Source organism: Pseudophryne corroboree, chromosome 7, assembly GCF_028390025.1.
Source record: "Pseudophryne corroboree isolate aPseCor3 chromosome 7, aPseCor3.hap2, whole genome shotgun sequence".
NCBI lineage: Eukaryota > Metazoa > Chordata > Amphibia > Anura > Myobatrachidae > Pseudophryne > Pseudophryne corroboree.
In genome coordinates, this window is record NC_086450.1 from 138,474,174 (window position 1) to 138,501,558 (window position 27,385).

Sequence of the window (27,385 nt, forward strand, 5' to 3'; positions counted from 1 at the left end):
AAATATGTAAAAATAAGCGGGACTGAAGCGTGCCACTAAGGGGGCGTGGCTTAGCCCTCACAGCTCTAACCAGCGCCATTTTCTCTTCACAGCTGCAGAGACACTGAGCCTGGCCTCCCACACTACTGTACAAGTAACAGGGTGCAAAACGGGGTCGGCACAGTTGATTTGGTGCTATTTTATTGATATTAAAAGCGCTAACAGGTCTGGGCAGTATATTACACGCTTCAGAACTGGGATAGGCGCTGGGTTGTGAGCTGGCAGAACTCCATCTGTGTTTCTCTTAACAGGCTTTGCTGTGGGTCTGTACCCTATAGCCCAGTGTGTTGTGGGTGTCTACGCGTCTCGACATGTCTGAGGCTGAGTGCTCTTCCCAGGAGGAGGCTGGAGTGGGGACAGAAAAGACTGAGGGAGTGACTGTGTCGGCACCGCCGACTGCTGATTGGGTAAATATGTTGAGCGTTTTGAATGCAAATGTGGCTCGGTTGAATAAAAGATTAAATGAATCTGAGTCTCAGAACCAGACATGGAGAAAATCCATGGAGGATGCATTGTCGCAGGTTCAGAACCCCTTGGGGTCTCAGAAGAGTTCATTTACCCAAATAGATGATAAAGATACCGATACGGACTCTGATTCCAGTATCGACTATAGTGATGCCAGATTGAATCCTAAACTGGCTAAGAGCATTCAGTACATGATTGTGGTGATAAAAGACGTATTACATATCACTGAGGACCCTGCTGTTCCTGATACTAGGGTCTGCATGTTTAAGGGAAAAGAAACCTGAGGTGACATTTCCTCCCTCATGAACTGAACGCTCTTTTTGAAAAAGCTTGGGAAAATCCTGACAAGAAGTTACAGGTTCCCAAGAGAATCCGGTAGCTTATCCATTCCCCTCTGGGGACAGGGAAAAGTGGGAGTCAAACTCCACGGTGGACAAAGCTCTATCGCGTCTGTCCAAAAAGGCGGCGTTTCCGTCTCCTGACACGGCAGCCCTGAAGGATCCTGCGGATCGTAAGCAGGAAAATACATTGCAATCCATTTTTGTCAGGCCTGCCATTGCATCGGCATGGGTGAGTAGCGCTATTGAAAAGTGGGCAGATAACTTGTCATCTGATATAGATTCCCTGGACAGGGATAGCGTGCTTTTGACACTGGGTCATATTAGGGACACTGCAGCTTATCTAAAGGAAGCTGCAAGGGATATTGGCCTTTCGGGATCGAGGGCCAATGCCATGGCGGTCTCAGCTAGAAGAGCATTGTGGATTCATCAATGGAATGCTGATACTGACTCTAAGAAGATTATGGAGTCTCTGCCGTTTAATGGTAGTGTCTTGTTTGGTGACGGCCTCGCTGACCTGGTATCTACGGCTACCGCGGGTAAGTCATCGTTCCTACCTTATGTTCCTGCACAACAAAAGAAAACGCCCCACTATCAGATGCAGTCCTTTTCGGCCCAATAAATACAAAAAAGGATGGGGGTCTTCCTTCCTTGCTACGAGAGGAAGGGGAAAACGGTCCGCACCGGTGGGGGCATGTCTCCAACTCTTCAATCAGGTCTGGGTTCGCTCGTCCCTGGATCCTTGAGTATTAGAAATAGTAGCCCAAGGGTACAAATTGGAGTTTCAAGATGTGCCCCCTCACCAACTTTTCACATCGACCTTGCCAGCTTCTCTTCCAGAAAGGGAGGTAGTATGCGCTGCAATACTAAAGCGGTGTCAAAATCAGGTCATTGTCACGGTACCCCCGTCACAACAGGGGGAAGGATTTTATTCGAGCCTGTTCGTAGTCCCGAAGCCGGATGGCTCGGTCAGGCAGATTCTGAACCTAAAATCCCTAAATTTCTATCTAAAAAAATTCAAATTCAAGATGGAATCTCTCCGAGCAGTGATCTCCAGTCTGGAGGAGGGGGATTTTATGGTGTCGGTCGACATAAAGGATGCCTACTTACACATCCCCATATATCCTCCACATCAAGCTTATCTGAGGTTTGCTGTTAAGGATTGTCATTACCAATTTCAGACGTTGCCGCTTGGTCTGTCCACGGCTCCGAGGATTTTCACCAAGGTGATGGCGGAAATGATGGTTCTCCTGCGCAAGCAGGGAGTCACAATTATCCCGTTCTTGGACGATCTCCTGATAAAGGTGAAATCCAAGGAGCAATTACTAAAAAACGTTACGCTCTCCCTGACAATTTTGCAACAACATGGTTGGCTCCTAAACTTGCCAAAATCACAGTTGCTTCCGACAACATGGCTGTCGTTCTTGGGTATGATTCTGAATACAGAATTACAGAGTTTTTCTTCCAGTGGAAAAGTTTCTGGAAATACAGAACATGGTAAAACAGATTCTGAAACCGGCAAGAGTGTCAATCCTTCAAGATGGTGGCGGCCTACGAGGCCATTCAGTTTGGCAGGTTCCATGCCAGAGTGTTTCAGTGGCACCTGTAGGACAATTGGTCCGGGTCTCACCTGCACATGCACCGGAAAATAATCCTATCTTCCAGGACCAGAATCTCTGTCTTGTGGTGGCTGCACAGTTCTCACCTCCTAGAGCAGAGGTTCTCAAACTCGGTCCTCGGGGGCATACACAGTGCATGTTTTGCAGGTCTCCTCACAGAATCGCAAGTGAAATAATTAGCTCCACCTGTGGACCTTTTAAAATGTCAGTGAGTAATTAATACACCTGTGCACCTGCTGGGTTACCTGCAAAACATGCACTGTGTGTGCCCCCGAGGACCAAGTTTGAGAACCTCTGTCCTAGAGGGACGCAGGTTCCGGATTCAGAATTGGCTCCTGGTAACCACGGATGCAAGTCTCCGAGGCTGGGCAGCAGTCACACAGGGGAAAAATTTCCAGGGAAAATGGTCAAGCCAGGAAGCTTGTCTGCACATAAACCTTCTGGGATTAAGGGCCATTTACAACGGCCTTCGGCAAGCGGAACATCTTCTTCGCGGTCTGCCCGTTTTGATTCAGTCAGACATCATAACAGCAGTGGCGTATATAAACCGCCAGGCAGAACAAAGAGCAGAGCGGCGATGGCGGAGGCCACAAAAGTTCTTCGCTCATGCAGGCGCTCTGTCAGCAGTCTTCATTCCAGGAGTGGACAACTGGGAAGCAGACTTCCTCAGCAGACACTATCTCCATCCAGGAGAGTGGGGTCTTCATCAAGAGGTCTTTGCAGAAGTGACAAGTCGTTGGGGAATTCCTCAAATAGACATGATGGTGTCTCGCCTCAACAAGAAACTTCAGAGAGATTGTTTCAGATCGAGGGACCCTCAAGCAATAGCTGTGGACGCCCTAGTGACACCGTGGGTGTTTCAGTCGGTCTATGTGTTCCCTCCACTTCCTCTCATTCCAAAGGTGATAAGGATCATAAGAAGAACAAGGGTTCAGGCGATACTCATTGTTCCGGACTGGCCAAGGAGGACCTGGTATCCCGATCTTCAAGAATTACTCATAGAAGATCCCTGGCCTCTTCCTCTACGCGAGGACCTGTTACAGAAAGGACTGTGCATGTATCAAGACTTACCGCGGCTGCGTTTGACGGCATGGCGGTTGAACGCCAAATCCTAGCCCGAAAGGGTATTCCCAGTGAAGTCATTCCCACACTACTTCAGGCTAGAAAGGAAGTAACGGCGAAGCATTAGCACCGTATTTGGAGGCAATATGGGTCTTGGTGTGAATCCAAGAAGGCTCCTACGGAGGAATTTCAGCTGGGGCGTTTGATCCATTTTTTGCAAGCAGGTGTGGATGCGGGCCTAAAGTTGGGCTCAATTAAAGAACAAGTTTCGGCCTTATCAATTTTCTTTCAGAAAGAATTGGCCTCTCTTCCAGAAGTTCAGACCTTCGTGAAAGGCGTGCTACACATCCAACCTCCCTTTGTGCCCCCAGTGGCAGCATGGGATCTTAATGTGGTGTTGCAGTCCCTGCTATCTTATTGGTTTGAACCTTTGAGTAAGGTTGAGTTAAAATTCCTTACTTGGAAAGTAGTCATGTTGTTGGCCTTGGCATCCGCAAGGAGGGTATCTGAATTGGCGGCTTTGTCTCACAAAAGCCCCTATTTAATCTTCCATGCTGATAGAGCAGAGTTGAGAACTCGTCAGCAATTTCTGCCAAAAGTGGTTTCATTGTTTCACGTAAACCAGCCTATTGTGGTGCCAGTACAAAACAATACAAGAAATAGCAGCGCTAATGTGTAATTAACTTCAAAATTCAATGGAAGGATTGAGTAAAAGTTTCATTTAATAAAATATGAAATTAAAAACTAAATAAAACCATATGTATGGTGGTAACTAGTATTAGCTGGTAAAACTGAGGTCACATTAATGCCAATAACAATGTATCACGTTCCTATAAACAGTGTCCTGGATAGCAGAAAATAGAGACGGACTGACGGCGCAGTCTCACCCTTAAATGTAACCAACCAACCGCTAGAGGTAAAGTCCCATATGAAGATCTCTTACATCAAATCGAGAACCAGCCTGGTTTTGAAAGTCCTCAATAGGTGCGGTGTCCTCCTTGAATTTGAAGGTTTGATGGTGGTCCAAGAGGGTTTGAATGTCTCATTTGTTTTTCACTGCAGAATGCAAAGTTCCAGTGTTGGTCCGGATACAGTTCGGCAATATGATGAGTGCAAATAGTGACCCCAAAAGTGATCTCCTGACGCGTTTCGCTGCAAGCACTGCAGCTTTATCAAAGCCAGTGGCTACTGGCGCCTTGGCGGAGTCGAAGTCTCTCGATGTGGTCAGAGCTTTGAAAATCTATGTCGCCAGAATGGCTCAAATTAGGAAAACAGAGGCTCTGTTTGTCCTGTGGGCTCCCAACAAGATTGGGGCTCCTGCTTCCAAGCAGACTATTGCACGCTGGATCTGTAATACGATTCAGCAAGCTCATTCTACGGCAGGATTGCCGTTACCGAAATCTGTGAAGGCCCATTCTACCAGAAAGGTGGGCTCATCCTGGGCGGCTTCCCGAGGGATCTCGGCATTACAGCTTTGCCGAGCTGCTACTTGGTCGGGATCAAACACTTTTGCGAAGTTTTACAAGTTTGATACCCTGGCTGAGGAGGACCTTTTGTTTGGTCAATTGGTGCTGCAGAGTCATCCGCACTCTCCCGCCCGTTCTCGAGCTTTGGTATAAACCCCATGGTTCTTGAAGCATCCCCAGCATCCTCTAGGACGTATGAGAAAATAGGATTTTAATACCTACCGGTAAATCCTTTTCTCTTAGTCCGTAGAGGATGCTGGGGGCCCGTCCCAGTGCGGGCTGTATCTGCAGTTATTGGTTATGGTTGCACACATGTTGTGTTGAGTTCAGTCAGTGTGTAGCTGATGTTAGTCATGCCGTTGCATGCGTTGTTGTTGTTGACTGCCATGTTGTACGGAGTGTTTGAGGTGTGAACTGGTATGTATCTCACCTTAGTTTAAAATTAAATAAATCCTTTTCCTCGAAATGTCCGTCTCCCTGGTCACAGTTCCTAGAACTGGAGTCTGGAGGAGGAGCATAGAGGGAGGAGCCAGTTCACACCCCTTTCAAAGTCTTAAAGTGCCCATGTCTCCTGCGGATCCAGTCTATACCCCATGGTTCTTGAAGCATCCTCTACGGACTAAGAGAAAAGGATTTACCGGTAGGTATTAAAATCCTATTTTTCACACACTGGACCACTCCGGGATAGGTCGATTAGTGAAGATTGAAGGCAGCAACTGTTTTATGAAGCACCATTAGGGACTTTTTTCATTTTTTCGCTCTTTATCCATCTCCACCTCTTGTTAAGGCTTAATACATTTGGGCCAATGTATCAAGCAGTGAAAAGAGTGGAGATATCAAGCAGTGAAGAATGGAGAAGTGGATCAGTGGAAATGTTGTGCATAATAACCAATCAGTTATGAGAGAGAAGTACGTTCTGCAAAATAATAGCTGCTGATTGGTGGGCAACTTCTCCACTGGTCCACTTCACTATTTTCACTGCTCGCCACATCAACCCCTTAGCCACTTACCTGACAGTACTATGGGAATGTTACATTAAGCAGTGCATATTGAAAAAAAAGACAACAAAAAAACCTGAAAATTGGTTCCATTGTGCTATACTCAATCAAGACAAAATCTTGAGGGAGTCCTATTAAGCAAATTCATTATACATTAATTCGTGGATTTAGAAATTGGTAATCTGTTTTTCTCATTAAATTCAGGATTTGCTGCATAGAAGTATATTTACTAAAGGATGATTTTTATTGATTTAAGCTGATGATGTTTCTGGTCTAAAACACAGATTTACTAACAGACCATTTTTTTTAATGTACATTTTTAAATGTGTGTTTTATTCCCTGAAATATAATACTTCTATTCATATACATAACACAACATCCATTCATATTGTTAGATTGCTAAAAACCGACATTTAGTAAATACACCTCTTAGCGTTCTTTATTGGCAGAGTCAGATTTGAGGATATTGTGTGCTAAACGACTGCCCTCTAATTACAGATGAGGAGGTAAAGGTGAATTCGGGGCAGTATAAATGTGTGTGTGAGGGGGTCTCCTGTGGCAGTGGTAACCACTGCTATGGACAGCAGTGCTTCTCCTCACTCAGCATAAACGACGGTGTCCTGATGTACCAGAAAGGCTGCTTCCAAGTCTATGAACAAGGCAGGATGACGTGCAAGACCCCTCCGTCCCCTGACCAGGCGGTGGAGTGCTGTCAGAGTGACCTCTGTAACATGAACATCACAGCGTACTTGCCAAGTAAAGGTAATCCGACCATCTCTTCACTACACAGTGTGTCATTTGTTTGTGTAAGAGAGGCTTGGTAACTCTACACAGCCACCTCTTCTTTTTGTGTATCTCTGGGGATTTTATAGTGTGCCTCATGCAGACCTACAGAAGAGGCAGCCATTTTGCAAGCTGGACATGTTATCCTGGGAGATGTCACTGAGGCATGAGGCACAAAGACCTCCTGTAATAATAATGATTTATAGGAGTGTTTTGACAAACAAAGTTTTCAAACACATGACGGGAGCTGATTGGCTGGAGAACCATTTATCATACGCAGCAAGTTTAAAGGGCCCCATACACTAGCACAATATGTCTGAGGTGAAGTCGGAGGCGATTTCCCTTGAACTCTCCCGGGAGCTTCCCGGAAGTGGTTCCATACGATTCCATACGATTTGGTACATTTTGCATGCAATATATTGTCTGCGATCCCAGCCATGCCTGCGGGAACCGACATATCACAAGTGCTGCACTAACGATCTAGGGGAGCCGATCTGACCCTCACGAGAACACGCATTGGATCGGAAACACATCCAAAATGCCCGATTTCACCCGATATATCGGCCCGAATGCCCGAAATTTGATGAAATCGGGCATTATCGTTCTAGTGTATGGGGCCCTTTAAATAGCTAAAACTCATTGATAAATGGGCCCCATAGTGTGTTGTGAAGTTGCAAAGTTTATTTAAAAAAAAGAAAAGGGATGAGACTATAAATTGACAGCTGACCGAGATGTGTGTTGCTGCAATGTAAAAACCATTTGTGGCACAATGTAATTTGCCTGCAAATTTTGTAGCGATTTCCCGGTGATTCTGGTGTTCAAGCTAGAGGTAATACCTGTCCGCTGGAGGTATTACCCAGCAATTTGGAGGACTCAAATCCAGGCTGTTGGTGTCATGTTACAAAGACATCACTGATTGTTTGTGTTAGTGCTTCATGTTCTAAGAATACCATGCCTTCATATTGATGGAAGTATTGCCCCTTTTTTTGTGGGAACTGATGCCTGAAAAAATAAGGTTTTTTTTTTTTTTTTTTTTTTTTTTTTGTAAAATGGGATACTATTACTTTCCATCCTTAGTAAAATTTGTGACTTTGCCCTACAATACATGTAACGTCAATGCGACTAGACCGTGTGGTAAATTACTGCTACTTCCTGCTTATGGATCCAAGGACAGCCATGAAAGTCAGAAATGTAAGAATAATCGGTGTTCATAGTCAATCCATTAGGGACCTATCTGACATACCAAGGCTACTAGTTATGACGGTTAAAGATATTAGGGGCAGGTGTATAGAATCATACATACATGCATGCATGCATGCAGTCAGGAGAGATTTAAAAGATACACTACAAGGCACTTGTTATTTTTCCATCTGTATGTACATACTGTTCATTCTAGCACCCTGTCACAACCTGTGCAGTTCCTCTTTCCTAACTGCGGAGTCGCTCTCTGCTTTGGTGCTTCTAGTACTCTCTGGTCTGTATCTCGGTGCTAAGATATACACCACTGTGTGCTAAAAGCACTAAAGCAGAAAGTGACACCCCAGGCAGGAAAGAGGAACTGCACAAATTTTGAAAGGTGTATACTAGAATGAATACTACATACGTACGTACAGACCTATTGTATTCCCAGATTATTGTGTTGAGTGAGAGATCAAAAAACCCAAAGTATTTGCCTTTGCATACTGGAGATGACTTTTTATTCACCTATACAAATGTTGAACTGCAAAAGAAATATCAGGAGCTTTATAAGAAGGAAAAAAAAAAACATATCCGCAATAAATCGTATATATTCAGAATATTCTAGTTATCAAAGGGTAGTTTATGCCGAACTACATAATGATAGGGTAGACGCCAGGATGGTTTTGGAGATACAGATATGAAATGCAGACGGACAATCTAGTGCAGACATTTACCCTGTACCCATAGCAGAATTTGCATTAAAGACACCTGGCCGAGGTAAGAACCATAGTAGTCATCGTGATGCACTTAAATATTTTTTATGCAAGTAATCTGGTCACCTGAAGGCTGAGTGCCAGCTTTGCAAAGCTGAAATGAACACCTCAGATGGCACGGTAACCAAAAGAAGGGCAAAAGGATTATAGAAGATAACAATATACCCGAATATTGCGGCAGAATGTAACAAACGTAAAATTGTCCTGAATTATATCATGCCAATGGGATCAGTATGTATGACCGCCAGATGGGATGCCAAAGATGGCAATACAGACGCCGGAATCCCGATCTGTGTAATACCTACCTACAGCCTAAGCCCTAAGCCTATCCCTCCCTCCGGTGGTGCCTAGCTCTACCCCCCTCCCCACAACCTAACTCTAACCCCCATGGATGGCATCTAAACCCTGCTTGTGCACAGATGGTATAATCAAACAGACTGCGGTACTAATAAAATTACCTGTGCCTAATGAATATCCTTAAAACCTGGACTGTTGCGGTGCCTTGCGATCCTTGTTTTGGAACCACTGCATAATATATGTACTTATGTGTCCAAGAGGGCTACAGTTGTTTTTTGTAATGAACGTTAATTGTAGATTAAACAAAAAACAGCATTAATGAGGGGATGCAGTCAAAATCCCAGCAGTCAGGATCCTGATAGGGGTGGGAGAGGTTCCAGTTAGTTTGTCTGCATGTGTGGAAGGGTGTCTGTGTGTGGGTGGGGGAGGGGCTGGGGGTGTCAAGAATGTACCACGGGGTGTATTACAGAAGTTAGACATTATAAAGGTCGACCAGTCTTTTTTTTTTTTTTTTTTTTGTGTTTTTAAACCTATTTTACACACATTTGTGGAATGTGTCCACTCGCGGGCTTGCAATGCTTGCCTTGCTTCGGGCTCGGTGACTCGCTCAGCTATACTTCGCTCGCCACGAGGTTACTAAAGGTAATCGTTTGTGATATGGATAGTAAATGCAGCAAAGGTTTTAAAAGCATAAAAAAAAAAAAAATGTTGACCTTTTGAACCTGAAACATTTTCTACAGTCCATCCTATAGTGTCGATGTATTGACTTGTCGACCTTGTAACTGTCTATCAATTAACCACCTCCCATATTAGGGGTAGGGTGAGACTACTTACCCGGATGTGTCGAGATTCTGTTAGTCGGGGTCCCGCTGTTAGTATTCCGACTGCCGTGATATCTTAACCAACCTCTTATGAGAAAGTATCTTAAACAATTTAATTATAAGAACTGATGTATGCTAAAATATGTTGTACATCTATTGAAAAACATACGTAACCCACCACAACCAGCCCGCTTGTAATGTCCACATTTAATGAATAGTCCACTCAACCTACCTTACCCAACAGTAAATAGGTTCATTATTAATAAATATGCCTTTTGCCTCTCCTAAAGAACCCAACAGTATTCACATTTAATAAATAGCCTTCCATTTCCTATAAACACCTAAATTATCCCAAATGAATGAAAGTACCATTAAAATCTACACTATCTTTTAAATAGTTGCACCCCACCAATAATTGTCCCTCATGCCACAATAATCATTATTACAGGTGCACTTAGTAAATAATAAATGCTGACATTTATGAACACAACAAAGGTACATATTCTCTTATGTTACATACATTATTACAAAAAGTATTTTTTTGAAAGTTTTTACTTTCATTTAAATGTTACTAGTAAGCAGTTTTCCACGTTTAATTACTATATTTATGTTTAAATTCCTTTTTATGTAGCATTTCTAATGTAGTTGGCAGTTGATCTATTTATTAAAAGTCCGCTTATTTTGAGATCAGTATACTTTTGCTGGTGTGATGATTATAGTGATTTGCAGCCATATCTGCTGAAATATTTTCATGTTCTGGTGTCTGTCTTCAAAACGCAGGAGTCAGCAGAAATATATAATCAACCCAGAGGAATAATATGTTCAATAAAATTTAAGTATAACGCACACACACAGTTCTTGTTGCAAAGAGTAAAAAAGAAAAAAACATTGTATGTAAAATAAGTGTTTATGTACAGGGGCGGATTTAGGGGTGAGGGCGCCCCTAGGCACAACAGTAAAGGCTGCCTAGTTCTGTCTGTCTCTCTCTCTTCTGTCATATGCCCCAAAAGAGGTCATGTACACTTAACCAAAATCCAGCATAAATAGTTCATAATGAAATGCATTGCGCAGTGAAAAGGACTGTGTATATATATATGTGTGTGTATATATATATATATATATATATATATATATATATATATATATATATATAATATATATATATATATATAATGTGTGTGTGTGTGTATATATAATGTGAATAGTGCAGAGATTCTTAGAACTTTATATCCACTGAGCTATTGTGACGGGTTTTATATTTTCTGAAATGTGCTTTTGTTGCGCTGTTAAGGAGAATAGGAATGGATGTGACTGCATTCTCTAGATGTTCAGCTCCATTCATAGAACAGAGAGATTTAATATTTCCTTTAGCATTAAAAGCCAGTGCTGCAGTCATTGAACGGGTAAGTGTAGGTACAGCGTGGTGACAGTGTATTCTCCTTTCAGGATTACTGAAATGATACTGGTAGTTGCGTTTTGAGCCACGTGGGTTTTGCAGTACACTAATGCTTGATCTCCTTTTATTTAGGGAAGTCACTGCATGGAGAGGGATTACATTACAGTGTGGACACTCTGGCTATATTCATCCTGGCCCCGGTGGTTGTGCTGATAGTGCTTTCCGTCGTGGCTCTGCTAGTCTTCCGAAAAATTCAGCAGCGTCACATGGAAAGGTTGAGTACACGGGATGCAGAGTACGGAACTATAGATGGACTCATCGCATCCAATGTTGGGGACAGCACACTAGCAGTAAGTTGCCATAACTGCAGAGTTGTTCTGCTCCTTCAATAAAGCATATTTGAGTTTGATGATAAAATGATCCAAAAATTTAATAATTACAATGTACAGTGATAAGCTAATGTTCCCCTGCAGTGCTGCTAAAAGATAAAGCATTGCCACCATACTCCATTACAGACTGCTGAAAGTGATCTGCTGTAGGTCCAAACATGAGACTATTAGTTAAGCTGCTGTGACCTCACTGGCTGTGCATTTTATGTGTCATTCTGTGAGTCTACACTGCAGATCAAGACTGTAAAACTGTCACACCCACTGTGCTGGTTCAGTTATTGAAATCCCTCCCCTACCCTGTAAGCTTTATGCAGAGGCGTGAAAGAGGTAATGCTGGGCATAGTAAGTATAAACACTTGTTATTGCAGGTATGTTGTCGAGCTCTGTATTATTCATCCTTTAACAAACCATGTTAAATACAGGCTTGTTCTTTAAAAGAAACTTGCTGCATGTCTTGAAGTGGTTTGTAGAAGAACCCTTATATATAATGTAGCAATATTATGTTCTTCTGATGTTCTTCACTCTGTCGGTAAGCCTGGTAAGCGTTACAGGGAACATTTTTGGAGCATAAAGTAACTGGTGTCAGAGTGCAATAATGTGCTTCTCATTACATCGCAAATCTACATTATATGTATGTAATATTTTGCTCAATTTGGCACGCCATGCGAAGCATGGCTAAGCTATTTGGCTACGCGTAGGGAGTGGATTTATTTTTACATTTTTGTTTGCCATAATAGAATATGTATAAAGTATAAACCATGCTATACATGGCAGGATATAGGAAAGGTGCATGTGGGCACATATGTATGTGTGTGTGTGTATGTATATGTATATATATATATATATATATATATATATATATATGTATATGTGTATATATGTATATGTGTATATATGTATATGTGTATATATATATATATGTGTGTATATATATATATATATATGTGTGTGTGTATGTATGTATGTATATATATATATATATATATATATATATATATATATATATATATATGTGTGTGTGTGTGTGTATGTGTATATATATATATATATATATATATCGTGTCTATACTTGCTTCTTATAAGGTGTGTATATATATATACATACATACATACACACACACACACACACACACACACACACACACACACACACACACACACACACACACACACACACACACAGTGGGGATTGAAAGTTTGGGCACCCCAGGCAAAAATTAATTTTAATGTGCAAAAAGAAGCCAAGGAAAGATGGAAAAATCTCCAAAAGGCATCAAATTACAGATTAGACATTCTTATAACATGTCAAAAAAAGTTTGATTTTATTTCCATCATTTACACTTTCAAAAGAACAGAAAACAAAAAATTGCATCTGCAAAAGTTTGGGCCCCCTGCAGAGTTAATACCTTGAACTGCCCCCTTTGGCAAGTATCACAGCTTGTAAACACTTTCTGTAGCCAGCCAAGAGTCTTTCAATTCTTGTTTGGGGTATCTTTGCTCATTCTTCCTTACAAAAGTCTTCCAGTTCTTTGAGATTCCTGGGCTGTCTGTGACGCACTGCTCTTTTATGGTCTATCCATAGATTTTCAATTATGTTGAGGTCAGGAGATTGTGAAGGCCATGGCAAAACCTTCAGTTTACGCCTCTTGATGTAATCCACCGTGGATTTTGTAATGTGTTTAGGATCATTATCCATTTGTAGAAGCCAGCCTCTCTCTAACTTCAGCTTTTTCACAGATGGCATCAAGTTAGCGTCCAAAATTTGCTGGAATCTTATTGAATCCATTTTTCCTTCTACTCGTGAAATGTTCCCTGTGCCACTGGCTGCAATACAACCCCAAAGCATGATTGATCCACCCCCATGCTTAACAGTTGGACAGAGGTTCTTTTCATTAAATTCTGTGCCCTTCCTTCTCCAAATGTACCTTTGCTCATTCTGGCCAAAAAGTTCTATTTTAACCTCATTGGTCCACAGAACTTTATTACAAAATGCATCAGGCTTGTCTATATGTTCATTTGCAAACTTCAAACGCTGATTTTTGTGGTGAGGATGTAGAAGAGGTTTTCTTCTGATGACTCTTCCATGAAGACCATATTTGTACAAGTATCTGTTTATAGTGGAATAGTGTACCACAACTCCAGTGTCTGCCAGATCTTCCTGGAGAGATCGTGCAGTCAAACGTGGATTTTTTGCTTTTCTCACAATCCTGCGAGCTGTTCTGTCTGATATTTTTCTTGGTCAACCAGATCTTGCTTTAACTTCCACTGTTCCTGATGGACTGCCATTTCTTAATTACATTCCGAACAGAGGATATGGGCATCTGATAACGCTTTGCTATCTTCTTATAGCCTTCTCCTGCTTTGTGAGCGTCAACTATTCTCCGTTTCAGTGTTATACACAACTGCTTAGAGGAACCCATGGTGCTGATTGTTGGAGCAAGGTCAGATGAGTCTGGGCCTTTAAAACCTTTGAGATTGACATCACCTGGTCTTTCCAGACGATGATTGAGAATAATCCATGACACTGCCAGGTATCAGCTGTCCAAAGGGGGCAGTACAAGGTATTAACTCTGCAGGGTGCCCAAACTTTTGCAGACGCCATTTTTTGTTTTCTGTTCTTTTGAAAGTGTAAATGATGGAAATAAAATCAAACTTTTTTTGACATGTTATAAGAATGTCTAATCTGTAATTTGATGCCTTTTGGAGATTTTTCCATCTTTCCTTGGCTTCTTTTTGCACATTAAAATGAATTTCTCTTACGTCCTAGAGGATGCTGGGGACTCCAGGAGCTTGGGCACACTGAAAAGACTTTAACTGGGTGTAAACTGGCTCCTCCCTCTGTGCCCCTCCTCCAGACCTCAGTTAGACTTTGTGCCCAGGACTGACTGGACACTCACTAGGAGCTCTCCTGAGTTTCTCTAGAAAAGACTTTTGTTAGGTTTTTTATTTTCAGGGAGACCTGCTGGCTACAGGCTCCCTGCAGCGAGGGAGTGAGGGGAGAGAAGTCAGACCTACTTCTGCTTAGTTCAAGGGCTCTGCTTCTTAGGCTACTGGACACCATTAGCTCCAGAGGGTTCGATCACTTGGTTCGCCTAGCTGCTTGTTCCCGGAGCTGCGCCGTCACCCCCCTCACAGAAGCCAGAAGAAAGAGGCCGGTTGAGTATGCAGAAGGCAGAAGACTTCAGTAACGAGGTACAGCACAGCGGTAGCGCTGCGCTCCATGTTCCCACTCACTGCACCTACTCACTTCACCAACGGCACTCACAGGGTACAGGGCTCTCTGGGCAACAGTTACTGAGGTGTGGGAAGCAGGCAGAAGGCTTTTCGGTGCCTCGGCAAGGTTTTTCATACCCCCGCCGGCATTTTCAATTTAAAAATTTTAGCGGGCTGAAGCGCGCCGGGAAGGGGCAGAGCTTAGCCGCACGGCTCACCAGCGACATTTTCCCTCATACACGCCGCTGCATGAGACGCTGGCCCGGGACCTCCAAGCTCCACTAAAAGTAACGGGGAGCTAATCGGGGGGGGGGGGAGGGGGGGGCATAGTTTTGTGGTGCATAATTATTGTCCATAGAGCAGCGCTGTCTACATATATTCTTTGGTGGGATATATGGGCGCTGGGGTGTGAGCTGGCATACTCCCTCCGTGTTTCTCTATCCAGGCTTCCTTGTGGGCCTGTTCCCTAGCTGAGACATTGTGTGTGTCGGTGTGTCGATACTCCGTGTCGACATGTCTGAGGCTGAATGTTATTCCCCGGAGGAGGTTGCTGGGGGAGCAGATGCGGGTCTGGAATTGGCTCTGTTGGCGCAGCCGACACCTGATTTACTCACATTGTTAAGTACACTTAATACAAATGTGGCCTCTTTGTCAAAAAGGTTAGATAAATAGGAGTCTGACACAGGTGTGGAGGAAATCCATGGAGGATGCTTTGTCTCAGGTGCAGACCCCATTGGGGTCGCAAAAGCGGCCGTTTACCCAAGTGGTAGATACGGATACCGACACGGATTCTGATTCCGAGGTCGACTGCACTGAGGCTGTTTTACACCCACGGTTAGTTAAGAGTATTCAGTACATGATTGTGGCTATAAAAGATGTTTAACACATTTCTGATGAACCTGCGGTGCAGGAAACAAGGATTTGTTTGTTCAAAGGGAAAAAACCTGAGGTGAAGTTTCCCCCCTCTCATGTAATGAATACTCCTTGTGAAAAGGCTTGGGAGTCACCGGACAAGAGGTGGCAGATTCCCAAGAGAATTTACATGGCGTATCCTTTCCCCTCTTACAGGGAAAATGGGAGTAGTCTCCAAATGTTGACAAGGCTCTATCCCGTTTGTCTAAGAAGGTGGCACTTCCGTCTCCTGACACGGCAGCTCTCAAGGATCCGGCGGATCGCAAGCTGGAGACGTCTCTGTAGTCCATTTTCGCTAATACGGGTGCATTGCTCAGACCTGCTGTGGCGTTTGTATGGGTGAGTAGTGCTATTGCTAAATGGGCTGAGAATTTAGCTGCTGATATGGATACCCTTGATAAAGATAATGTTCTTTTGACTCTTGGTTATATCAAGGACGCTGCAGATTACCTGAAGGATGCGGCGAGGGATGTTGGTCTCTTGGGATCAAGAGCCAATGCCATGGTGATCTCGGCCAGGAGGGCGCTGTGGATCCATCAATGGAATGCTGATGCCGACTCCAAGAGAGCTATGGAAGCTCTCCCCTTCAAAGGTAATGTCTTGTTTGGGGATGGCTTGGCTGACCTGGTCTCTACCGCTACTGTGGGTAAGTCGTCCTCGCTTCAAAGGGTAGAGGAATGGGAAGGAAGTCTCCTGCAGTGTCAGGCGCCCAGGACCAAAAGTCCTCCCCTGCCTCTACCAAGTCCACCGCATGACGCAGGGGCTTCCCTGGGGGAGTCCGGACCGGTGGGGGACCATCTGCGGATCTTCAGTCAGGTCTGGGTTCAATCAGGCCTGGATCCTTGGGTCCTAGAGATAGTATCTCAGGGATACAAGCTGGAGTTTCAGGAGGTGCCCCCTCACCGGTTTTTCATTTCGGCCTTACCAGTGTCTCTTCCGAACAGGGAGGTGGTGATGGCAGCAATACAAAAGTTGTGTCAACAGAGGGTCATTGTTCCCGTTCCCCCGTCCCAACGGGGGGAGGGGTTCTACTCGAGCCGGACGGTTTGGTCAGACCGATTCTGAATCTAAAATCCCTCAATCCATACTTGAAAGTTTTCAAGTTCAAGATGGAATCTCTTCGAGCTGTGATTTCCAGCCTAGAAGAGGGGGGATTTTATGGCGTCAGTCGACATAAAGGATGCCTACTTACACGTCCCGATATATCCTCCGCATCAAGCCTTCCTCAGGTTTGCGATACAGGATTCTCATTACCAATTTCAGACGTTGCCGTTTGGGCTTTCCACGGCCCCGAGGATTTTCACCAAGTTCATGGCAGAAATGATGGTTCTCATTCGCAAGCAAGGGGTTACAATTATCCCGTACTTGGACGATCTCCTGATAAAGGCGAGGTCCAAGGAACGGTTGCTGAGAAATGTGAATTTGTCACTGTCTGTTCTGCAACAACACGGTTGGGTGCTACATTTGCCAAAATCTCAGTTGATTCCGACCACTCGGCTGCCTTTTCTGGGCATGATTCTGGACACGGAGTTACGGAGAGTGTTTCTTCCGGAAGAAAAAGCTGTGGAACTGCAGACGATGGTCAGGGAACTTCTAAGGCCGACAAGTGTGTCGATTCATCACTGCACTCTGGTTCTGGGGAAAATGGTTGCGGCGTACGAAGCTATTCCATTTGGCAGGTTTCATGCCTGGGTGTTTCAGTGGGACCTGCTGAGCAAATGGTCCGGGTCTCACCTGCACATGCACCGGAAGATAAGCCTATCTCCCAGGGCCAGGATTTCTCTCCTGTGGTGGCTACAGAGTTCTCACCTCCTAGGAGGGCGCCGGTTCGGTATCCAGGACTGGGTGCTACTGACAACAGATGCAAGTCTCCGAGGCTGGGGCGCAGTCACTGAAGGAAGAAATTTCCAGGGGAAATGGTCGCTTCAGGAAGCTTGTCTCCACATAAATGTTCTTGAGTTAAGAGCCATTTACAACGGCCTGCTACAAGCAAGAAGCCTTCTTCAGGGTCGACCTGTCCTGGTACAGTCGGACAACATCACAGTGGTGGCGCATATAAACCGTCAAGGCGGAACAAGGAGCATAGCCCGGCTATGGCGGAGGCCACAAGAATCCTTCGCTGGGCGGAACAACACGTGAGCGCCCTGTCAGCAGTCTTCCTTCCGGGAGTGGACAACTGGGAAGCAGATTTCCTCAGCAGACACGATCTCCATCCGGGAGAGTGGGCTCTTCACCAAGAGGTATTTGCAAAAGTGACGAAGCGTTGGGGAATTCCGCTGATCGACATGATGGCGTCTCGCCTCAACAAGAAGCTTCCGAGGTATTGTTCCAGGTCAAGGGACCCCCAAGCCAGTGCAGTGGACGCCCTGGTGACTCTGTGGGTGTTCCAGTCGGTGTATGTGTTCCCTCCACTTCCTCTCATTCCAAGGGTACTGGGAATCATTCGACGGGCAAGAGTTCAGGCGATTCTCGTCGTTCCAGATTGGCCAAGAAGGGCCTGGTATCCGGATCTTCAGGAATTACTTGTGGAAGATCCTTGGCCGCTTCATCTAAGAGAGGACCTGTTATTGCAGGGACCATGCGTGTTTCCAGACCTTACCGCGGCTGCGTTTGACGGCATGGAAGTTGAGCATCAAATCTTAGCTCGAAAAGGTATTCCCAGGAAGGTCATTACCACTCTCCTTAAGGCTAGGTAGGAGGTCACGGCGAAACATTATCACCGTATTTGGAGAAAGTATGTTTCGTGGTGTGAGACTAAAACGGCTCCTGCGGAAGAATTTCACTTGGGTTGGTTTCTCCATTTTTTGCAGGCAGGCGTCGATGCAGGCCTGAAATTAGGCTCCATCAAAGTGCAGATTTCGGCTTTATCTATTTTCTTTCAAAAGGAATTGGCTGTCCTCCCAGAGGTTCAGACTTTTGTGAAAGGAGTGCTGCATATCCATCCTCCGTTTGTGCCCCCTGTGGCACCATGGGATCTTGAGGTGGTCTTGCAGTTTCTTATGTCTTCCTGGTTTGAACCTTTTGCGTAAGGTTGAGTTAAAGTTTCTCACTTGGAAGGTAGTCATGCTGTTGGCTCTGGCGTCTGCCAGGCGAGTGTCAGAGTTGGCGGCCTTATCTCATAAGAGTCCGTACTTGATTTTCCATTCGGATAGAGCGGAATTAAGGACTCGTCAACAGTTTCTGCCGAAGGTGGTTTCTTCGTTTCACATTAACCAATCTATTGTAGTACACGTGGCTACGGATGCTGTGGGAGTTCCAAAGTCTCTGGATGTTGTGAGAGCTTAAAAAAAATCTACGTCGCCAGAACGGCTGTTGCCAGGAAGACAGAGGCGCTGTTTGTCCTGTATGCTTCCAACAAGATTGGTCATCCTGCTTCGAAACAGACTATTGCACGCTGGATTTGTAGTACGATTCAGCAAGCTCATTCTTCGGCTGGCCTACCAGTGCCGAAGTCAGTAAAGGCCCACTCTACCAGGAAAGTGGGCTCATCTTGGGCGGCTGCCCGAGGGGTCTCGGCACTTCAGCTTTGCCGAGCAGCTACGTGGTCAGGTTCAAACACTTTTGCTAAGTTCTACAAGTTTGATACCCTGGCTGATGAGGACCTCATGTTTGCTCAATCGGTGCTGCAGAGTCGTCTGCACTCTCCCGCCCGTGTTGGAGTATATATATATATATATATATCTATATCTATATCTGTGTGTGTGTGTATATATATATATATATATATATATATCTGTGTGTGTGTGTGTGTGTGTGTATGTATATATATATATATATATATATATATATATATATATATGTATGTGTGTGTATATATGTGTATATATATATATATATATATATATATATATATATATATATATATAATGTGTGTGTGTGTGTGTATATTTATTATATTTTTTTATATATATTTTTTTTTTTTATCTTGAAGCACAGCCATTAGTAATTGATAATAATAGAAGATCCTTTACACAGTTTACAGCAGTTTTACTTTAGGAATGTTAAATCTAACACAAAACCAAACAAAGTATTCCCACTTATACAACTAACTGCCACCCGCCAGCACGCTCATCCTACCTATACTGTCCTGTCGGTGGTTATGTATGAGTTAGGCTTTTATAATGCTGACACGCGAATAGCGACCCTTAGTGTAGACAGTATGAGAATTTTGCATGTTGATATTATGAGCGATGGCGACATTTATAACGGTTCGACATTGCAGTGTGGATATTCTGAATGTAGACAATATGACTGCATAGTGTACGGTGTAGCTGGGAGAAGTGTGGCTGTCCGCTGTGGAAGTCACCAGGTTGAATATTTTGTGTAACTTTCTGTAAGTCATTAACTGAAGCGTCACACGTGAGCCGGCTCTTCACAAATAGTCTGTCATGACACAACAGTAGTAGTATGCGGGCTAGTAATCTTTCCAGTGTCTTAGACGGTGTTGTGTGGTCAGGACTTAGCATCCCCGTACCTGGTGGTACTCCTCCTTTACAGTGCATTTGCACCTCTTGCTCGCAGCTGACCTGTACTTTCTTCTAAATACAAAGGACTACAGACAAGAGTCTTCAGGTATACGCCCCCTTGCTTTTTTCCTGCAACCATTTTGCGTAGTGACCGATAGCTGGACAAATGGAGATACATTGGTGTGAGACTAAAGGCCAATACAGACTTGCCGAGAAAATTAGCGATTTCCCTCATTTTCCCCCTTCCTGAGCGACGCCGCTCATGTTCTCGACAAGTGTGTATGCCGACAATTGATGCACAGCCCCACGAGTCGGCAATGATCATCACTGTCGGCAGTGCATGCATACTCTATCTAGACTGTCGTCCAGAAGCTGCATGCACGGCCGGCGGCTGCATGGCATCACTGAGCGATATGACAGTCATATTGCTCAATGTGTATAGGCGGCCAACGACCGCCCGGCCTGGGAGGGGAAACACTAGACGACGTCGCTCATAGAGCGACGTCGTTGAGTGTGTATAGACCTTAAGGCTGCTCTCCTATACCACCTGTGCTGCTGCTCTCAGTGCACTCACATAATCTGCACAGCTATTAACTGTTGTACATCATCGTGTGCTTATATCTAACAATTATTGCTGTAATTTCTTTCTGGAACGTGTACTTCCATAGTGTCTCTGCCTTGTAGGTAATGTCCTTTTTTGTGGCTAACTTTTCATTTAAAGGTAATTTCCCCATGTCAAATATTGACATTCTTATTACAGGTCGAGTCTCCCATATCCAAAATGCTTGGTATCAGAAGTACTTGGGTATTGGATTTTTCCGTGTTTTGGAATATGTGCATACCATAATGAGAGATCTTAGAGATTGGACCCAAGTCTAGACACAATGCATTTATGTTTTATATACACCCCGCGCTAAGGTTATACACAATATTTTGAATCAATCATTTTGTGCATTAAACATTTTCTTTGTCTACATTGAACCATCAAAAATCAAAAGTGTCACTGTGTGTCTCAATCAAAAAAATCTATTTTCTGAATATTTTGTAATACAAAATTTTGGATATGGGAGATTCCAACCTGTATTATAATATGAAGACTATTAAAAACAAGAAAATACAGTTGATTACCATGTGTTAATATGTTGTTCTTTGGGGAGTCTTTTGCAGGTATTGTTTTTACTTGTAGAATTTGAAGTGACTATTACTATTTATATGTATTACTGTTATTACTAGTCTTTTATGTGGCGTTTTCTCCCAGGGCTGATCCAATAAATTTTAGAATTCTGTGCCAATGAAATACTGAATGAGAAGTAGTAATTCTTTTTTCATCTGTACCCAACCAGGACCTGTTGGATCACTCGTGTACATCTGGAAGTGGGTCTGGTCTTCCTTTCCTAGTGCAGAGAACAGTGGCACGACAGATCACCCTAGCAGAGTGTGTCGGTCAGTACTCCTCCTTTTTATTGTACAAGACCTCATTTCTATAGAATTGGTGGATCACCTGCCTCCAGCCCACTTCATAATGACAAGGGCAGGATGGGGAGATAATGCTGGGAATTGTGGGACTGATGTAATGCAATTTGGGTGATTTTAGCTACTCCCTTCCCTGCAGACCCATGATTGCGGTATTGGTTGCCGGACCTAATGATGTGTAGAGCCTTGCCCTGCACCCAGAGTAGTCATTTGCATCTCCTATCCAGGATTCTCCCAGAGAGGAATATAATAATGTATCATACATACACCAATCTGAGGGATTGCAGTTTTCTGAACACAAACCTTCAGTTACTCCCAATATTAGAACGTATTACTCATATTTGCTCCACTCTTTCCAAAATACCAACACCACTACACTATAATAAATTAAATTGTGGCGTACTCACTTATTAGTCTTACTTTGATATTGGCCTCCACTTCACACACACCCCCAGACCTGGTAATATTAAAGGAGGTGGTGTTGGAATATTACTGTCCAAATCTTACACGCACATCGTTTTACCACCTGTTCCCTCACTCACATTTACATCCTTTGAAGTACACTCTATTAGGATTTTCACCCCTTCCTCTCTGCGTGTTGCAGCTACCTATCGCCCACCTGGGCAACCCAAGAAGTTTCTGGAAGATTTTTCGGCTTGGCTCCCTCACTTTCTATCCTCTGACATCTCCACCATCATTATGGGTGATTTCAATCTCCTTATTGACAGTCCACAATCTCCCCATGCCTCTAAACTACTCTCTCTAACCTCCTCTCTTGGCCTCTCCCAATGGACTGACTCCCCTACTCATCAGGAGGGCCACTGCCTTGATCTTGTATTCACCAGACTATGCTCTGTTTCTGAACTCACTAACACTCCTTTCCCTCTCTCAGATCACAACCTTATCACCTGCATGCTCTCCTCAATTACTTCAAACTCAATGTCCATAAAGTCTACAAGGACACCTCTTACCCGCAGAAATATTAACGCTATTAATTTTCAACAACTATCTACCTTTCTGCAACCACTGTTCTCACCAATTTCTACATTCACCTCTCCAGAGACTGCTGTGTCACACCTTAACCAAACTCTAGAAACAGCACTTGATGAAGTGGCTCCAGCTACCCATCACACTCCACGTAGACTTAGATGTCAACCGTGGCACTCTAAATACACTAGACACTTACAAAAACTCTCACGTAAAGTTGAACGCCAGTGGCGTAAATCTCGTAGTTCAAGTGACTTTCTCACATATAAGACCACCTACCACTCTTATCGTAATGCTCTGGACACAGCCAAACAAACATATTTTCAATCTCTCAACTCTGCTCAAGCCTCTAACCCCAAGCGACTTTTTAATACATTTAAATCACTTCTTGTCCCTCCCTCACCTAACCCACCAGCCACTGTCAGTGCGCAAGATCTTGCTTCCTATTTCAAGGACAAGATTGACAAGATCCGAAATGAAATGGTATGCTCTTCCACAGCAAGTGACCTGCTCAATTCCCTGCCTGAACCCTCGAACACCTTCTCTTCCTATGATCCTACAAATGAAGATGAAGTATCTGCACTTTTTTCATCTGCCTACTCTAATACCTCTCCCCTTGACTCTATACCCTCACAAATTAGTAAAGCTCTGTCTACTGTGCTCATCCCAGCCTTAACGAAAATCTGTAATCTCTCCCTGTCTACTGGTATCTTTCCTTCTCTATACAAGCATGCAGTGATTACTCCCATTCTGAAAAAACAAAACTCTGACCCGAACTCTCTCTAACTATTGTTCCATCTCTCAGCTCCCATGCCCCTCCAAGCTACTTGAGAGACTAGCCTACACTCGCCTCACACACTTTCTCAACTCACACAGCCTACTGGACCCACTTCAGTCAGGATTTTATGCCCAACACTCCACAGAGACAGCACTGACAAAGGTAGTGAATGATTTGGTCACTGCTAAATCTAAAGGACATTACTCTCTGCTGCTTTTGACACTGTTGACCACTCTCTTCTCATACAAACACTACAATCCCTAGGTATTCAGGACACAGCCCTTTCTTGGTTCTATCTAATCGCTCCTTCAGTGTTCGTTTCTCTGATTCCACCTCTCCTTCGCTACCTCTCTCAGTTGGAGTACCGCAAGACTCAGTCCTAGGTCCTCTGCTTTTCGCTATCTATACCACATCTCTTGGCAAACTAATCAACTCTTTCGGATTTCAGTACCATCTGTATGCGGATGATACTCAAATCTACCTATCCTCCCCTGATTTGTCACCATCTGTATTGGGCCGTGTCACTGAATGCCTATCTGCCATTTCATCTTGGATGACATCTCGCCACCTCAAACTTAATATTTCCAAAACAGAATTAATTATATTTCCACCAGCCAATAGTAGTTTCCAACCTGATATCTCTATCACTGTTGAGAACTCAGCAATCATCCCTACCCCACAAGCTCGCTGCCTAGGTGTCATTCTTGACTCTGAACTGTCCTTTGTTACCCACATTCATTCTCTCTCAAGATCATGTTACATACATCTAAGAAACATATCCAAAATACGGCCATATCTTACACAAGACACAGCAAAAACTCTAATCCATGCTCTCATTATCTCCCGCATTGATTATTGTAATAGTCTCCTGACCGGTCTTCCCAAACATAGGCTCTCACCACTACAATCCATTTTGAATGCAGCTGCGAGGCTAATCTTCCTTGCCAGACGTTCATCGTCTGCAGATCCGCTCTGTCAGTCCCTCCATTGGTTACCGGTATTCTACCGTATTAAATATAAAATACTTTTACTCACATACAAGGCTATTAACCAAACTGCACCAACATACATTTCTTCACTCATCTCAAAATATCTCCCTACCCGACCTCTCCGCTCTGCACAAGATCTACGTCTCTCATCCACACGCATTACTTGTTCACACTCAAAATTACAGGACTTTATCCGGGCTTCACCCACTCTGTGGAATACCCTCCCACGCACAGTAAGACTCGCCTCTAGTCTCCAAACCTTTAAATGTTCCCTGAAAACTCACCTCTTCAGACAAGCCTATCAAATTCCAGACCCACCCACATAACCTTCAGTGCTTCCCTATCTAATTACATCCTCTGTAGAGTATTCATAACATCACATATCTTGTCTTTCTTTAGTTTCACACCCTCCTGACACTTGGCCAACTTTGTGGGGTATCATCATACAACCCATTAAGAACCTAGCAATCTGGTGGACCATTATGCAATAGGTAGCATCAATCCTTGTGTATCTATGCCTATTTCCCTATAGATTGTAAGCTTGCGAGCAGGGCCTTCCTACCTCTATATGTTTGTTTTTACCCAGTTTTGTTCTATTACTGTTCTAATTGTAAAGCGCAACGGAATATGCTGCGCTATATAAGAAACTGTTAATAAATAAATAAATAAATAAATTTACAAAGGGACATTCCTATTGTCTCTCTGTAGCCTGTGCAGGTTATAATGGGGCACAGAGACATTATGTTGGCAATAGTTAAGATTGTTGCTGATTTCCTGTCTGCAGATGCTCAGAATATTTCTCATAAATAGGAAACTGAGCATACAGCCTGCAGCCCTGCTAGACTATTGTACAAGAGATTTTTCAAAGAAGATTCTTCATGGGGCACTCATGACTTAAATTGTAATAATTTCAGAATTAAAAAGGAACTCTAGATATCCTTTAAAATTATGAAAAAGCTTATTTTATAATGATTGAAAACCCGTTCTTAAGAGAACTATTCTTCTACATGTATGAAACAAAAAAAAAAAAAACAGAATGTGGATCAATGTATATAATATTTCTTTAGAAACTACCTCTTACAGGTGTGACGTTTATTGTGATTCCATCAGAAGTGTTGATTTTTTTTTACCTATCCTCTAAGAGGTGTTTTATGTTAAAATATGTTCCAATTCTCTAGTTTAAATAATGGGGTAATTTGTTACAGCAAATGCTGAATTCAAGGCACAATAAGAGGCTAATTCCGGCACAGGTTAATCACCAAGGCTTCTAGGGGGATGCGTTTAATTTACCGGCTGTCGGCAACCCAGTGCAACAGGGCTATTCCCACTAGTGGGTGTCCACGAACCCATAGAGTGGGAATAGATTCTGTGGCAAGCGCATTGTGGCGAGCCCGCAAGGGGACTCTTATCGCTCACCCCGCTGCCGACATTCTGGTGGACGGGATGCAGCTGTCGGGATTTTGACAGCCGGAATCCTGCCCACCCGTAATCCATACCGAACCCCTTCTAGGGACTGTTCACCTGATCTTGCAAGGATAACCATAAACTAGATTGTTGTGTAACTCTGATGTCAGCTTGCAGAGAAACCAATGATTTGATAAAACCTATTCAGAGCAAATGGCAACACCTAATACTTTATCCACAACCTAAAGTGCCCTCTTAAGAGAGTGCCGTAATAAGGATAACCGTATGAAAAGTGGTGGTGGCATATGCCAAGAAAAAACGGAGAATAACATGCAAATGTTCATTTAACATGGGACAATAGATATTTGCATTTTATGGCAGTATTTACAAGGGCTTTATGACTGTTCTTTTTCTTCTGTTTTGTTTTTATTTAATTTAACAGTAGAACTGGTTCCACTTAATTCAACTATGGTACTAACTAGGGTGGCCAATCCCGGGATCGGGATCGGCGGGATCCCGGGATTTGAGGCCAAAAATGCCGGGATTTGAATCCCGGGATTGGAGCCTCCAATCCCGGGATTCACGGGATTAAACTGCACATGCGCATTGTGGTTTTCTTGTCCGGGCAGCGCTGCTGAGCACTAGCGCTCGGCTCAGCCTCAGACGCTGCCCGTGGCGTGCGCATCTCACACCTTCCCTCCGGTGGCCCGCAGCATCTACTCTTCGGCTGCCTTCCAGCCCGCCTGATCAGTGGAGGAGGCCGGCCCTGGCTGCCGTCTGTGCGCGGTGTGACGTCAGCGAGGTCACGCTGCGCATCCGCACACCTTCCCTCCAGCGGACCGCCGCATCTGGTCTACATCGTGGCTGCCCTCCAGCCCGCCTTCTTTGACCTTAAATGGAGGAGGCCGCCGCCAGATTATGCTCATGCCTGTAGTGAGTATGTTATTTATTTTTTAATCTAAATTTGAAATGGGCGGGGCTTGGGTGGGAGAAAAATGTAATCACTGTTGGATCCCGGGATTGAGCATTTTTCAATCCCGATTCCCGGGATTGAAAAAAATGCCCCGCGATTGGCCTCCCTAGTACTAACATTACAGTGTGATGTACCATTTAAAATAATTTTTGCCTGCAGGTGTCACTGTTTCCTCTGCTGACTTTTTAAACAAGTTTTATGTGCTGCAAACACATTTGACCTCTGCACAACTTAATAAATTGTCTAGTTCTATGAATCGTGTAATTTATAAAGGGAAATATAATATTACATTTTAATATATTAAAAATGTGAACTACATTTTTACCTCCCATTTACACATTTCCTGGTTATAACTGATAATTTTAGCCTTCTCTAAGGTGTTTTAATCTGCTAGATGTAACGTTTGAGCTGCCACCGACACAAGAGTTGCATTATATTTTATTGCTTTGGAAAGAATACGTCTTGTAACTAAGCCCTGGTGTGGTCTAGGCTTGTGTCATCGCTGTATACCTGCAAGGGTTTTCCTATTGTGTAAGCTCCAACATTCTATTAAGTGGGAATTTAT

The 27,385-nt window shown here is 43.8% G+C and overlaps 1 protein-coding gene across 2 annotated transcripts in view; it reads left to right on the forward strand.

Moving 5' to 3' along the window:
- ACVR1 (activin A receptor type 1) overlaps positions 1-27,385 on the forward strand; it is a 114,194-nt gene that overhangs the window by 63,724 nt on the left and 23,085 nt on the right. For both annotated transcript variants that reach the window (XM_063933697.1, XM_063933698.1), the window contains 3 exons: positions 6,486-6,749; positions 11,369-11,586; positions 21,560-21,659. In XM_063933697.1, the coding sequence (XP_063789767.1) occupies positions 6,486-6,749; positions 11,369-11,586; positions 21,560-21,659 (582 nt within the window). The remainder of the gene's footprint in view (positions 1-6,485; positions 6,750-11,368; positions 11,587-21,559; positions 21,660-27,385) is intronic.